Source organism: Calidris pugnax, unplaced genomic scaffold, assembly GCF_001431845.1.
Source record: "Calidris pugnax isolate Ruff unplaced genomic scaffold, ASM143184v1 scaffold188, whole genome shotgun sequence".
In the NCBI taxonomy this organism is placed as follows: domain Eukaryota; kingdom Metazoa; phylum Chordata; class Aves; order Charadriiformes; family Scolopacidae; genus Calidris; species Calidris pugnax.
In genome coordinates, this window is record NW_015091257.1 from 14513256 (window position 1) to 14530340 (window position 17085).

The window sequence follows — 17085 nt, forward strand, 5'->3', positions numbered from 1 at the left end:
TTTAAAAGATTCAAGCGCTGGTGAGCTCACTTCCTCTGAAATACTATTATACAGTTGAATAGACTGTGTTGTTTGGAGATATCCCTGCTATTAGCTAAGTCCATAAGTATGCAATGTTAAATCTGCAGCTATAGATAACACCCTATCTTTGCCAAGGCAAAGCCCTGACCCTATGCCAAGACCACAGATGTATGTATTAAGCTGGGCCTAATAGATATGCATATCTTGTCCTTTCCACTTGAGTAGAGAATTCTGTGGCCACTATGCACAAACTTCAGGGCAAAAATTCATCTCCCCCACCATACGCAATTACATTCCACAGTACAGTGTACAGTCTTCTGTTTTCTTTGTCCTCTTCTGAAGCCTCAGGTACGACAGAAGGTTCACTATCAAAAAGAGCTGCTCTGAATTGTAAGCCTAAGAGAATTGCTGGAATGAGACACGCTAAGAAAGATACCCAACTGAAACAAACCACAGTAGGGTTTTTATATTTGATTGACTGAATCTGCTTGACCACAAATAAAAGCAGCAAGCTACTTTTTATGATGGCTTTTCAGATTTAAAAACAAATAAACAGAAGCACAGGATATGTACTTAGTACTACCAATCTGGATGCTTGCTATGAAGCAGTGTGTCTTATAAGGACATCGATGCACCTACCATAACATGAGCTCTCATAAAAGGCTGGGGTTTTTTGTCCCCTCTGAACTGATTATAAAGAAAGCCTACAGCTACTAGGTTCCTAACACGGGTGTTTCAGTGATAAGTAAAAAGCACACTGGATTAATCTGATCCTAAAGATCTGCAAATCTCTTTGACAGAAAAAGCCTACCAAATGAAATTACCTGGAGTAGTATTAGTATCAGGTACCAGCTAGATAAACTGAAGTCCCCTTGCTAAATGGCTTTTTCCTAGAATTTATTTAATATCTTATCTTTTTTATCCACTTAATCCAGCTGATATGATATGATTCTCATCTATAGGTTGTTTGCAACATAACTACAAGATCAGTAACACCCTTCATTAGGGATTTATACAGTTTGCAGTAGTAACAGTCTCACTTCATTAAAAATATGCTTTTTCACATGAATGCAACTTCTGTGTACAAATAGTTTTGTAAGAGTTGAAATTTCATATACAATTAAGGAGCTTAAATGCTATTTATTATCTTTCTACCATACTGATATGAAAGCACAGGGAAGATGGAGAACAAGTTTCAGAGTTCTTGGATCTTTTATACTTGACGTACCTCCAGTGTGTCCCCATCTATTTCTCCTTCTAGTTCCAGAGTACTGCCAACTGCATCAGACAAAATTTCTTTCACCAACCCACAGAATCTAAAAAAGCAATAAATAGCACAGGATCAAAGAAAAATATCCTCTTGGAAGGAGATTAAACAGATTAGTTGCAAGGTGGGCTTTGCTTTCAAGTTAATAAACTGACTAGCATGTTCATAGGTTTCTTTCATTACTTCCTCCACATTTATCCTATTTTAAATGAGGAAGAATATCAAACACACTCTGATGAAAAGCCAAATTATTTATAAAATTATTTTATTTGCTGTAGCAGAACCCAATACTTGCTTGTTATAGTAATTGCATAGTAAACCCTTGGTAGATCCAACTCAAATATTTTTGCTGTACACTTTGATGGAACATGCTTAGAGTGGCTTTGTCTCTACAAATATAGTTAGAGGAAAATTTGAGATAATAAAAATTAAAGTATTGATTTTCAATGGTTCAATACAGTAGTGCTGAATTTGCAACATCATATTGGGTGGTTCTCCTTCTGTGCGGTGATGAGAATTCTATTTAATTAATTTCAATATCCTATGGACTTTGGTTGCAAGTGTGATTACTCAGTATTTGTGAAAATCAGATTTTGTGCCTTTCAGTCAAGCATCCAGAAAGTCAAGAAGATAAAAGTAGTAACATGCTTTGAAGAACACAGTTTTAACTAATGTCATCTAGTTCTCTGGGACAAAGAGCCTTAAGTACAAGACCATCTTTTCCTGTAGTTCCCTGCTGAAGCCGCTCACTTTTTTCCAAATTCCATAACAAATGGTTAACAATTATTAAAAATTATTATAAAATATTCACATCTTTCTCACTGACTAATAGACACATATTTCTGAAACAGATTCCTGTTGTGCACTGAATAAAGCATTAAAAATGTCACCATGTTTCATAACACACAAATTGCAATTTCAAATTAAGGATGACCAGGTAACATTAATTTTAGTCTTTCTTATGCTTTATGCACCGCACTCTGCAGAGCTAATAATTTTGTTAAACCTGAGTTTATTTCATGAAATACGTAAATAATAATTATTGCAAGAAAAATAAATATACCATCCAACCCCAAATATTAAGTGTATTAACAAATCACTCCTACTACATTCAGAAGGTTTATATGCCAAATATCAGTCTCCAGGAAGAATTTGGTCTGTAAAGATTTAGGCCTGAAATTCAGTTGTCATGCTTGCTGTTTAGAGACAACAGATCATCAGGAAATACTTGAATACAGGCACAAACAGTAACAGAAATCTCTGACACTATATTACATCTAGTTGTTCTTACTTAAATGAAACAGAACAGGTACATAATGGAACCTAAACCAATATATTAACTTACATGACGTGGCCAAGACACAGAAAAAGAAGATAATAGTTATAAATTAGAATAAGATACTTAAGCCTCAGATCTAAGGACTTGTAGGCAAACAGACAAGAACCAGCCAAATAGTGTAATGGAATATTGCTCTCATCACCTTAAATATCACTATGTTTGGCTCATTGCTTCTTAATCAAGAAAAAAAGAAGTGGAGAAATAAATAACTAACTTCTCAAGCAAAAATGTCAGCTTTGAATCTCTACTAAATTAATTCTATTTAAGATATAGATCTCTCACGCAATACCCGCACAAACTGAACTCACCTACTACATTGGTTTTCTGTAGAAAAGTAGATTTGGAAGTCGTCAGAGTTGTCATGGACATAAAGAAAACAACATCGTTCATCAAACTTGGAAATGCTATAAAATTCGTATTAAGAAAAGATTATTTTGGATATAACTATTAGAAGAAATAGAACAAGAAGAAATTTATATTTTTGAATTACAAACACTAAGCATACACCTTTTTCACAGTTAATTACCTCAGAGAGGCAGTACGCTATTATATTAATTTTCCTTACAGCTAGAAGTGTATTTGAGTGTACTTATATAACCTATAATCCTACCTCCAGTTTAATAAATGATTAAGCTACTGCTTACTTTAGTAAAATACTTGTTTATCTGAAGTGTTTTGTGGTTTGCTTGTTGTTCACTTCTCCTTCCATTTTTACATAGTTCTGTCAGATTTCTTGGTATTTGATCACAACTCTATGGAAAATGAATTGCTATGACACTAACCTAGCTATCAGGAAAGCCTTTCTTTTAAGCTTGACAAGTACTTCAGTTTTTTATAATTTCATTGCTCCTACAGTAAAACTGAACTGGGAAATACCTACAGGGTAGCAGATCCTTCACAGTATATACTTTTTATGGACCTAATACTGATAACAAGTTTAAGGATGACCAGTATTTACTCCAAACCACAGCAATAACTCTGACAAAGGGATAATTTATTGCATATTGTGTTTTGCCAGTGTCATATATATCCCATCTAAATGCACTGAAGTGAAAAGTGAAGAGACCATAGAACATAATATCAATATGAAAGTAAATCCAGGACATAATCTCTTACTCCAAACACTTGCATTTCAGTATTATTCTACATAAATGCCAAGTTGTTATGCTTGTTGAGGCATTCTCATAATTTTTGTGCATTAAATCTAATAAAATTTATTAGATTCTTGTCTGATCTGATTACTTAAACTCTCAGATTTTGCTTAGCCTCTGTTGAGCTAGTTAGTTAAAATACATAGACTATACTAAAGTTGCGGAATGTTGCAAGACCAACTTGCTGTAGCACCATTTGGACATATGTTCCAAAAAACTAGAATTTTGCCAGAAGATTTTTTAAGAAATATGTGAAAATACACTATGCCATTCTGTAGCTTCATTCTGGTATACCAATTTCTAGGCTAGCAAGGCAGATTAAAAAATACCTGACACAAGAACTAAGCAACAAAGCAAAATTATTCTTCCAAGGACAAATATAGGATAGACAAGACAGAATCTAAGTAACAATACTGCATTATAACATATATTACAGTATAATGCATGTGGTATGTAAGATGAACTCGTTAGCAAAAATACAAGTTAAGGGTTTTGACAGAGTAACTGAGGCCACTTTTATTTTTTTACTAAAACTAATGCAATTTCAAAAGTATAGCATTTGTAAGTTGTCACATATAAAGCAAATATCTATTTCCCCTAAATTTAAAACGATTGCCTCTTTGAGCTTTGTGATTCCCAGCAGTGATTAAGAATCAAAGTAAATGAATTGCTTGCTTCCATTTAACTACAAGTTATCTTTCTCAAAGATTAATGTCTGTGTAACATGTTGACTGAAGGTAATTAATGTGTTTCAGAAACGTTACGCTGAGTTATGCACAGACAGCTCCACAGATTTCAGTAATAAAAACTTCACATTCACTCACAATGCACTGGAGTAGTAGAATAAAATACCACATCGAACTCATTTAAACAAAAACCTGCTTCTTTTAGAAGAAAATACTGAAGTTATGTTATAATCTATGCCCAAATCCACAATTCTAGGCTTTCATAGCAATCACCAATCACTTTGTTCAGAGAAATACTTTTTCACTGAGCTTATTTGCTTAAGCTAATTATACAAGTTCAGAGAAGATAAACTTGGGACCTAAAACTTACGTCAAAATTACAGCCCAGAAGTCCTATGCTTTGAAAACTATAGAACTCATTAGGAATCTGAATTTACACTTGTACTTGAATCGGAGTTTTTCAAGCACTTAAGCTTATGTGCTCAACCCAAGTGGCCCCAGCCAAGTCATTTACAGCCCTAGAAAGGTCAGATCTACCAACATGGTGACTCATGAATGGAGAGAGAAGGCAGAAGCCCACCTCGTGTTCCCTGTGCTTATGGGCTCCTGTGGTTCTTAGCTACAACATGCATAATGCAGAGAGCAAGAATGTCATAGACACACTGCCAGATTGTACTGACAGGTTTCATTTTTTTAATCTCCTGGTGCCCTTTCTGGCAGCAAAGTAGCCCAACTTAAGATACATAAACTAGCTTTGAAACGTAGTCATGTATTATGCAGTTGTTAATACCAAATGTGATTCTTTTCTAACTTTTCAGTTCTCAGAACAATCCTGTTCTTTCTATATAATATTCTGATCTTCTTTTCTACTAATATTTGGACCAACTTACTTGTGACTAGTGCTTCCATTAATATAGGAATCACAAAATGGAAGTACTTTATCTATTTAAAGGCTAATCCTTGAGAAACTCCACTAGCAGTCTCCTTCCAGCTCAAGAATTCTTTCCTTAGCCCAAACTATGTCCATGCCTCATTTAACATTTCTCTAACAATCCAAGTTTTTAGCTAATAGTTTTTCTGATAGAGCCGTATCAGAAGCCCTTCTGAATTCCAAACAGGAAATAGATATCATGGTATCCTTTTCTTAAAGGAAAGCAGACAGGGTATTCTTTCACTTATGGAAGGAGGCAATAGTAGCTAAGGGCTCTCTTTCCTTCTGCCCTCCATGTTTTTAAATGCAGAGATGGCAATGACTTCACTGAAAAATTTAGAAAGATATATAAAAAGCAGGTACAAAACTGAAAACAGGAAGCTCTAGCAGAGAATACACACACCCACACCCACCCGTTAAATGTGTATTCCTATGAGAAATGTACAGCTCTGCCCATGCATGGAAAGGCAAACTCTTCTGTGTTGACACCTCAAGGTAGGTTGGACAAGCTTTTATAATAGGCAATGCAAAGCAGAGATTTAAGGCAGAATCCAGATTTCCCACTCAAGGGAAATATAAAACATAAACAAAACCACATTTAACTGTTTTCTGACATACCGACCTTATTCCCCTAATGGAAGAAGCTGTAAAATTCCATTCATGAATCTGTTTCTGTAAGAATAGAGTTATTATCAACCACAGTTTAACTTTTACTTACTACTGAAAACAAAGTCACAGCATGGTAAGCAAAATAAAGTTTTTAAAATACGTCTCTTGTCCTTTCTTTCTTTGTTTCCACCCAAACTTCAAAGAAGATTGATGTATAGGTAAAGAAAGTCCACCCATTGCTGCTTTACTCACTTGAGGAAAATTAATATAAATGGCATAAGATGGAAGTAAAGGCCGCATTTCCTCATGTAAAATTAAATTTGAAAAATAAATCTTGAAGTACAATTTACCAAACATTATGTTTTGACTCAACACTCAACATTTCGTATTAAACATGGAGCAGACTATGCCCTGCTCTTATCTAGGTTCAAAGGGAAAGGAAATTTCATACACCTTCCTAAGGTATTGAGCCAACAGCTTTGGCCCAGTGAGCACACTGAAGGCAAAATAGAGAAAGGACAGCCTGTGCCTAGGACTGTAGCTCTCCATAAATCTCTAGCTAGTCCTGGATCTTATTTAGCATGGCCAGACATGCACCAAGAATTTGTTACATAAAGCGAAGTTGTGTCACATACATTCACTCAAAGTAGTGAAGTAGAACAGTGTATTGGAAAAGAAGTTTACAGATCCAGGTAATTATGTGGTCTTCTCTTGCTCTAGCATGCTTCTTTTCCACACTTTGACTCTCTACATTTTTAGTCTATTCTCCACCTATGTTTTTCTGATATTAGGAAGGGGTTGTGAAATATATTCCAGATTTTACATCTTTTAATGGGAAACTGAAATTACTTCTCACTTTGAAAAGATTACACTGTCCATAACCGTGCCTCCTCCTTTCCTAATCCCATGCCTTATCTAATAGCCCAAGACATCAAATATTTCATCTCTTGACACTTATTTGTCACAGGCTGCCATTTTTTCTAGTTTCTAATTTTATCATTGTAAAACTTTAAAATTTCTAAAACATTAAGCGCAACACAGGGCTTTATTTTTTATCTAGCTTTAAGCTGCATCTTAATAAAAATCACACAATTCTAATGAGAAATATTATAAGCAGACCAAATAGCCCAAGAACTTCTAAGAGACATGATCAAGGTAAGTGAAATTTGAACATGAAATGTCAAAAACATCTGAGTTTTAATCGTAGTCCTTCCTTTTATTTTCCCTGTAAAAAGCCAACTTTCATATCTGCACAAAGAGATATAGAGACTAGAGCTTCACAGAAATGTGCCAGACTTTAAATTATTGTACAATTCTCCAAAATCTACAGGTAAAAAATTGACTTTAAGCACAATGAATAAGAATACATGAAACACATATCTTACCATTTCAGTGGGAGAGACATGCCACAAAGAGAGAGATCTCTCATCTGCTTCATTGTTGATTGAAACATACGCAGGCTGGTACACTTTAGTTGGTTCTATTACCAAAACCTGAAGTGAGAGAACATTTCTCCTTAACAAACCATCAGCTAATGTGCAACAGTATCTTCAGATGCTCTGATATAGACAATGGGCAATGTCAAAGTAAGGCCTAAAAAAATTCCATGGGGAAGGAGAAGGGCAAGACAAGGCAGGAAGAGGCTGTGTCCCAAAACACAACAAAACAATATCATCACAATTTTTTGTACAAGACTTAAAAGTATATTTTAGAATGTTTTTAGGGTGGTGGGTTAAACGTTTTTTATAAAGATTAGCAGAATACAGGGGTTTGGTTAATGCAATGATGTAACAGGTAGTTAAGTATGTAAGCATTGTGTTTAGAGTTGTCCAATTCTTGTTATATCCTATCCAGAAACATAAGACATAGAAAACTTGTTTGGACATAACATCTTACTGGAAATCTCAGTCCATTAGTTGTTTCTTTCGTTGCCTCAAAAATTATATCTAGCCAGAAAGTCAATCTTTCTTGTCTAGGAGAATGTTCTATGGTGAGTTTCTTGAAACGCTGAATTAACATCAGATTCTGAACTAATGATTTCAAGTACCTAGAATGTATTGAATTAGTGAGTTAAGAGAGAGAAAACAAAATTTGACCAGATTCTAAAACCACTTAACTGACTTACACATGCAAAAAAATTAACTGCAAAATTAAATGTACTTTAAAAGCTACCACGATGGAAATGGTTGTGCTGATTTTTACAGATTTCTGGAAAGAATAGGAAGTTTAGTCTAAACCTTAAATCATAAGCTGACATGGACGTTCATGAACAGTATCTTTTTGCAAAAGGGTATAGTTACATGAGTAGTTACATGGTGATTAGACAGGATATTATGAGCTAGGAGATGGTAGTGGAGGGAAGCAGCAGCTAGTTAAACTCAAAAAGAATGGTTTCACAATCTTTTCACAATTTCACAAGGAATTGTCACTAATTTACAAATTCTTTCTTATAAAAGATATGCTTCAGTGAGATATAGGCCCAACAATGGTGGGCAACTCAATTTGTTACCTTCCCCTTTCCTTCCCAAAATAAAAGAACACAGTATAAAGTCAGAGTTACAATCTAAGACGGAAAAATCCAGTTATCCAAGTTACTACAAGATTTTTAAAATTTGTGTATTTCCCTGTATTTGGGTGCTTGAGCTACATACCACACTGGAGGTTTCAGCTTAAAAAGTTTCTCTGCTGCTTGTACTGCTTTACCAACATCATTAGCCAGCATGCTCACACTGAAGAACTGTCCCACATCCCAGTAATTGTTCATTTTTTCTAGGCTCCCTTTTCTTCCCAATAAACTGTTTAACCGTACACCTGAAAAAATTCAATTAAAAAAATATTGTTCTATCAACAAAACACCACTAAGTGTTTTTCATGATAAGTCTATCAGCAAATGACTAATAAGACTTGATTAAGCATTAGGGATAAAGTGGAGCAAGTTTTCCCCAGAAAAAAGCCACATGCCCAACACAGACGCTGGGTCTGCAAATAACGTCCCCAATATGGGTCAGACAGTCAGAACTCCTACCACACACAGTGCTGAAAAAGATCTTGTGCTATCTGCCTGGGCCATCTGCTTCGTGATTCTCAGTGTAAACTCTGCATATCTGTGTCCTCCAGATCTGCATCCACTGCAAGAGACCAATGGCTAGAGGCTTATGCCAGCCCACCCCAGAGTAACATCAGGGGAATGACTTAAAGCCACCTTTGCATTCCTCCCCTTTAAGGTTCAAGTATGTGTTTCAGACAGGATCTGATTCCAAGTACAATTTTCAACGATTACGTTTCTAGGAAGAACAGTATATCTGCTTCTACCATACAATTTCTTCAGAGATGTACAGTGGTGGGTTTTAGTTTGCACCTACACAGAAGATGTGAATCTACTTAGACAACTAGTTATCGCCCTGGTGGATCCTTCCAGGCAATAATTCCTGTGAATCTCTCAGTTCAGGGCGAACAGAAGTCCTGTAGATCCTTCCCTGGCATCCCCGAGGAGAGCTGGGCCACAATCTGTCACTTCCTGACTTTGTTCCCTGTTAGGTATGCAAGGGGATAACCTCTGTGGTACAGTAAAGGCAGTTTGCAGATGGTGCTGAAGTTGGTCCTTCCTTGTTCCTCTCACATCTCTGGGACCCTTTAGGTACTAAAAAGCTGCTCCAAGGCAACATGGAGAAAAATGGTCCTTCAAGATCCCTGTCTTTTAGACTGCCACCCAGGACCCACCACTGAAAAGCTCAAACTGCCTTTCTAACTGCCTTTCTGTCTATGCAACCCCTTATTATAAGGATTTTGGTTTCTTCATAGGGAGAGAGGCAGAAAGCTTGTCTGTGGCACTGCATGTGGATGTTTACCTATTTTTCTCAGTTCCATTGAGCTTTCAAACTGTTGTCCTGCAACAAGTAGCAAAACTGCAAGGTTAATTCCAGAATACAGAGTTGACTGGAGTTCAAATCCTTTGCGATACCTGCAGAGAAGAGTCAAGAGCTCACATCTCACTTTATAGAAGAAACGAAATACTACAAAGTTGTGGTAGGTATTTTAAGCTATTAATTTACTGTAAGGACTATATGGCTAGTTGCACTCTTTGCAAAAAGCACTTGAAAGAAAATAGCTTTTTGTCTTAGAGTGAGAAAGAAAAACTTCTGCTTAGTTTTATGCCCTGCCACCTTGTGTAGTTTTGTGAAAATAAAACAAACTGGTTACTTCAAAACTCTTAAATGCAATAGAAACTAATTTTATTATATTACTCATATGAGAAAAGCAATGGAAATATTAGTCTTCAGTGCAAATTTTAAAAACAACTCCAAGCCCTTTGTTTTAAAGCTTCACATTCATTAAAGGTAACTGAGACACAGCCGACAGGCTGAATGCACACCAGTAGCTGATGCAGGGTGAAGAGATGCATCGGAAGGTTGTAAGCGCACTACTCCCCATTCACGTTGCACTACCCACATTGAGGTGATTTGGGGGCAAATAAGAGAGAGAGGGGAGTATTTCACAGTCACAGTGCAAACATTATTGTACTCAGCAGTAGCTGATATGATTATACAAATGTACTTATGTGAACAGTATATCAGGTAGAGCCTGCATGCACATGCATGCCTTACTGTGTTAAGAAAATTCATAATGTTGTTTATCAATATTTTTCCTTATATACAGTAAATCATTGCATTTCCTCAAGACCCAGCATGGAAATCTTCCTTGCACAGATGACCAACATAAGTCTCATGATCTCACTTGTATTTATTTTGACCTTGAAGCAGACTAATTGTATGTTTTCTCTACAAAGACATGAGTGAATCATCATAAATCCAAAGATCTGGTGCTCACTAAACCAATTACTCAAATAGGACCTTGAAAAAAAGAGATAAGTAGAACAACTGATCATCTAATTCTTACAGCCCTGCTTTTCCCCAGAATTAAAAGTCTGAAAATGTTTTTAAGTAGATATTTTTGTGTTTTTTCTATTACCATTCAATGGCATGATCTCGACTATTGGTATCTTTACAGTCAGAATCAAGAAACATATCCTTGTAGATCCTTCCACATAAGCAAAACATATCTGGAGCAGGGTGATCACATGTCTGCAGGACTTGAAGCATAACTTGTAGTGCCTTCTCTCTGTCACCTGCATTATTTCTTCTGAAATCAAATACAGAGAATAAAATCAATGAGTTCAGATCTGAAACAGTAACCGCAAGATGGTGGAATAAGATTATCCACCCTCTATCCCACAACCCATCCATAATTACTATATGCAGACTTGACTTTATTTACACTGATGTAGGATTGTTGGTTGACTGATAAAACCCAAATGTATTCTCCTACCATGGGACTCTACTTCTGGCTCACATAAGAACTGACTGATATAAGCCCTGAACACCCCTGTGAAAAAAATCTGCCATCTAACTTGTTTCTTGACTGCATAAGCAGACAGTCTCCACATCCCGCGATAAGAAACAAGTGCTTGTTTAGTGTTCATTCCTGACAATACCTAACAAAACTCGCCACTTTCAGCATTACAGAGCCCACCTCATTCAGCTATGTCCAGGATTTGTAATCTTGAATCCAGAGGATGCAGGGCCAATACCAGGCAATACTGACTAAGAACAGGAGAAGCCAGGTTAATCCTATTTCAGCCAAAAGAATTATGGAGCTCAACACAGGCCTTCAAACTACAGGAATAAAGGGGCAAAACAGAACTATATTTCTTTATTAAAATTCTTCAGATTAGAGAAAATTTTGGAAAATTTTGGAAAGCAGTCATAAAGCTTCTTTTGACAAATATTTAATAATCGTATCAGTAAGAAATCAGCGATTTTCTAATATTTCAGTTCCTTGTTATTATTAAACACATCAGAATCTTTGCCTCCCTTTACATTATTGTTTTTGTAAGTTTAGAATTCAATATTTACTGTAAAAAAGTCCCTTAGAACAAACAAAAATGTCTATTTGCAAGAGTAATGCAAAGACAGCTTATGAGTTTAATAGCCTCTTCAAGACAGTTTTTAATCACCAGAGAGATTTAAAATATTTACTGACCCCTTTTCAGAACTGTTTACCATTTTTTGATCCCTACCTAGGTATCCAGGAACAGGCTTACAAGTACTACGATTACTTTGTCAGCAATACCAGTAGCAGATAACGGTGTCTGGTAAATTTATTATTTGCATGCCCTGAAAGGATTAATATTTACTTTAAAGCAGCTCAGTTCCTTAGGTAACCAGCTGATGCAATAAGACCAATAACAACACGTCTGCAGCAAAATTCAGGCTTCTGTACATGTTAGGTGATGGAGAACGCCTAATAAGATTAAACAGATTTGTAGCTAGTTGTGCAGGCTTCATCCTGCCTTTGATGTCACTGGCAGGGTATAAGCTTTCACAGCAAGTACTTGAATGTTTTTTAAAGCATTTTTTCTTCAGATTGATTGTAGTTCTGAAATTAATACTGGTCTTCTCTAATGGTCTAAAGTTGCAGCAGGGGAGGTTTAGATTAGATATTAGGAAGAATTACTTTACTGAGAGGGTGGTCAGGCACTGGAACAGCCTGCCCAGGGAGGTGGTGGAGTCACCATCCCTGGAGGTATTTAAGAAACGTGTAGAAGTGGCTCTTCAGGGCATGCTCTAGTGCCCGAGATTATTGGTCTGTGCGTGGGTGTGATGTGGTGGGGTGTTGTGTTTTGTGGGGTTTTTTTGTTTGGGGTTTTTGTTTTGTTTTGTTTTTTTAAGGTTGGACTCGATGATCTCTGAGGTCCCTTCCAACCATGGTGATTCTGTGATTCTCTAATGAGCACACAAGGAGAAAGTTAGTATCTTCTTTCAGTTTTACAAAAAATAAATAAAAGGTAAAAACTGTGGGGGTAAATCCATTGCACGGGTCAGCGTGCTGTAACCCAACCTGTTCTGAACTAACCAGATTCTCTCAGTAATACTACCCAAGTTTCACTGTTGTTAATAGGAACACAGAGATGGTTGAGCAAACAGAGCTCAGAACAAAATCAAGCCCTAAAAAGTAAGTCCAACAGGTCCCAGGTCCTATGTAACATGGTCAGAGAAGTCAGTATGTGTTCAAGCTTTTGCTGAAAACACATGAAATGCAATAGTACCTAACATACAGTACTTTCGCATGAAAAAAGGGAATGAAAAAAAAAATAATCACTGCTTCCCAAACAAGACAAATTTTGACTCAACTCTGCCTTGTATGAAAACAGGTTAAATAGTAATGATAACATTAAGAGGTGTTAAGTATTGATTGAAAAAGCAGAATTTTATAGAAAAAATACAATGCATAAAGCAAGACCCTGCTTAAAATAGGACACTCTGCAGATTAATACTTCTGGATATCAAAGGATGAACCTATACACACCAAATACAATACTAGGAGAATTTCCAAGGACAAAGCCCTAAATAAAATGTAGTAGAGGACTCAAAATAAAATTAAAGGCTTCCATCTCTTATAAGGTAAGGAAAATAATCATCATTAAAAATATATTAAAATAAACAAAATTTAGCACATTACGAGTATACACTAATCTAACAGGGTATTATTAGATAAAAATCAGTTTAGACATCTTTATATTAAGCTCTATTTTTCACAGCAGCAGAATTTGATACCCATTGGACCAACATACTAATTAGAATAATCTACAAATTTGGGAACAGTTATCACCTTCTAAAGTGGTCCCCAAAAGAGAGGGCTAACCAAGAAAAAAAAATAAAACAACTGAAAAATCACATATTAGGCTATAAGCAACTTCTCTAAGTCAATATGAAAGTATACTGTTGGATAATATGCAGAACCTGCTATGCTGGACCAAGACAGATTTTCTTCTCTTATTTCATACCCCACACTCTGTCAGATCTGCATGTCTGACAGATTGCAATTTGTATCAACGTATCTTGACACAGGTCTGCGGTGCTATCAGTTCAGTAAAAGACATTACCTTAAACCCTCAAGGCTGTAGCACTGACATCTATTTTTCTTACCCAATATCAAATATATTCCTTAAACCTGAAGGCTGTAGCACTGACTTCTATTTTTCTTACCCAATATCAAATATATTAGCTTACCCATCCTCCCTAGCCCCCATTTAAAGCCACAGCAGAGTGAACCACACAAATGCCAGTTAAAAGGGACCTCTGGAGATCATCTAATAGTATCTCCTACTCAGAAACAGACCACCTCCCAATATTAGACCACGGCAGCTTTGACTTAAGTCTGAAAAGCTGAATTTTTTAAACCTCCAAGGATGGAGATGCCCCAGCCTCTCTGAAGAGGGAAAGCTGAAGCACTGTTTGAAACAATGTACTGTCATGGAAAGGACGGCAGAAAACGTTCTCCTTATGCAGCAAACTAATGCACCAGGTGAGACTGATTCTGCAAAGCAAGTTCCATTAACACGAAGTTTTACAAGCCAGAGCAGAATCCAAATAAGCTACTACAGAACGGACCCAACCTTAAACAAGTCTGTGTATACACACAGTGAAAATATGGGTCATTCATGGTTTGTCTGGATTTGGGGGAAGCAGCTTTTGAAATAACTAATCCCAATTCGAAAATTCTCTCAAAATACCTCACCTTTACAAAACATATTTTAATGGTAAATGAGCTAAAAAAAGAATATTACTACAATTTATTCCGAAACTATATTAAAACAAGCATGTACCATAACAGACTTGGTAACAATAGTAACTTTTTTCCACTGGTTTCTTTGTTAGCGCATTTTAGTGCTAACAAAACTTGCCTTGCTAAAACTTGCACCACAACCAAGCAGAGAAAACCTTGACTTAGTCTAAAAAGCTGAATTTTTTAAACCTCCAAGGATGGAGATGCCACAGCCTCTCTGAAGAGGGAAAGCTGAAGCACTGTTTGATACAATGTACTGTCATGAAAAGGAAGGCAGAAAATATTCTCCTTATGCAGCAAACTGATGCACCAGGTGAGACTGATTCTGCAAAGCAAGTTCCATTAACATGAAGTTTTATAAGCCAGAGCAGAATCCCAATAAGCTACTACAGAACGGACCCAACCTTAAACAAGTCTGTGTATACACACAGTGAAAATATGGGTCATTCATGGTTTGTCTGGATTTGGGGGAAGCAGCTTTTGAAATAACTAATCCCAATTCGAAAATTCTCTCAAAATACCTCACCTTTACAAAACATATTTTAATGGTAAATGAGCTAAAAAAAGAATATTACTACAATTTATTCCGAAACTATATTAAAACAAGCATGTACCATAACAGACTTGGTAACAATAGTAACTTTTTTCCACTGGTTTCTTTGTTAGCGCATTTTAGTGCTAACAAAACTTGCCTTGCTAAAACTTGCACCACAACCAAGCAGAGAAAATAGGGCTAAATTATATGAATACAGTAACTGGAAAAGCTACTGCCAAGTGAAAAAAGAGATCTTTAAGTTACTTCTAAATACTAGGGCATTTGTGAAAATATCCTAGTGCTCAATGAAACACTGCCAAAATCCCACAAGCAGCAAAATGCTAGTAATTAAAAGGAAATGGACAGAGAGTAGAAATCAAAAACTTAATGATGCCTTTTTACAAATACCCAGCACATGAATCTTCAGTACTCTGTACAGTTTTAGGTTGTATTTGAAAAAGAAACTAAACCATTAGGATTGGGGGGTGGGGAATCAAAGAAGGAAGAGAACAATCAATGGTATGGAATGGTTTCTATATGAAGATAGCTTCAATAAGCTGAGCTTTTTTCAGACAGAAATGACTACATGGATACTTTTTTCCCCAAAAAAAGGTTGCCCTGCAGGTCACCCTTATAGACTCTTATTTCTTCCTCTAAATTACTCTGTGTCCTGTTGCCAGTTTAGTTTTGCCTAATAGCCTGCATCCTCCAGAAACTGCTCACTGATTCTCTTGCCAATGTTGCCGAGATTTCACTCCCTCTGCATATCAGTCCTGTCCCCATCTGCCACCCCCACAATTCTCTAGGCCTCTCCTCCTCCAAAGGTCAAGAATAATTTCTCCAGGTTTGCTTCAGTTCATTCCAGTTTTCTCTGAATTTGTACTAATGGAGGGAGGTTACAAAAACAGCCATCAATCATCATTTGCAGAAAGCAGAATCTATCATCCTTCTCCCTTCCCAAATTTACTTGCCAAACACAAAAATTAGATACTGCTATCAATAAATACTATCAGGAAATCCCTGAGCCACAAGTTGGTGGAAGCAATAAGAGTACTGAAGGAGATTTATCGCTATACATTTTCCTGCCTCCATACTCTTCCCCAGGCATCTACTACTGACCACTGTCACAGATATGCATCTAGGCTAGAAAGAACTATGCCTCAAACCAGTATGGCCATCTTTATCCTCTGTTTCTCTCCCCTAGCTCTCAAACATCATAAAGAAATCATATTCAGATTACAGCTTCTCACGTAGAATAACACTGCCTTAAAAAAATAATTTTTTTTTGCTTTTTCTTTCTCTGATTCCATGGCTTCATACTTTCTTCCCCCCCAGATCCATTCTCTTCTATGAACCCTTTTCTCCACTGCAATCATTATAAGGAATAATAGTTTTAAATATCCCTAAACCAAAAATTCTTCCTGCTTCACAGGCTGTTTTTACCAGCTTTAAAACATTGGCATGGTTAAGGAGCCAGAACTACACTAAGTAAACCAAGCCTTTGTTCAAAGTTAACAGGAACAGCATGGATTTCAGTGGGACAAGAATTAGCTCGCTCTGTAAATAAGCTGATATAATCTCTTTTTTCACCTTTTTGTTCACATCTTCCCCTGTATGGCTTATTTCCATCTGTCTAGCTTGAAAAGACTATAGAAAACCATATGTCAGTGAAAAACAATTAGCTCAAGGGAATCCACCTTTGGTTTCTTTTATAGTTCATGTTGACTTATTGATTTGATCTTCTTTTATTATTTCAAGGCCTCTATCAGCAAACGATTTCTTAAAGAGCAATGCACAGGGGAATAAATCAAACCGTAACAAATAATTCTGAAAATGTTTCCCATAGCACAACACATTCAAAAAAAGTAACCTATTTTTTCCACTCTAGTCCTGTATGAATCTTGTTTGTCTTCTGATGTCA

The 17085-nt window shown here is 36.4% G+C and overlaps 1 protein-coding gene across 2 annotated transcripts in view; it reads right to left on the reverse strand.

The window, feature by feature from the left end:
* Window positions 1–17085, reverse strand: part of MAP3K15 (mitogen-activated protein kinase kinase kinase 15) — an 88007-nt gene that overhangs the window by 21255 nt on the left and 49667 nt on the right. For both annotated transcript variants that reach the window (XM_014960295.1, XM_014960296.1), the window contains 8 exons: window positions 10973–11143; window positions 9853–9965; window positions 8656–8815; window positions 7901–8051; window positions 7390–7497; window positions 6018–6067; window positions 2936–3031; window positions 1250–1337 (listed from right to left, as the gene is read on the reverse strand). In XM_014960295.1, the coding sequence (XP_014815781.1) occupies window positions 1250–1337; window positions 2936–3031; window positions 6018–6067; window positions 7390–7497; window positions 7901–8051; window positions 8656–8815; window positions 9853–9965; window positions 10973–11143 (937 nt within the window). The remainder of the gene's footprint in view (window positions 1–1249; window positions 1338–2935; window positions 3032–6017; window positions 6068–7389; window positions 7498–7900; window positions 8052–8655; window positions 8816–9852; window positions 9966–10972; window positions 11144–17085) is intronic.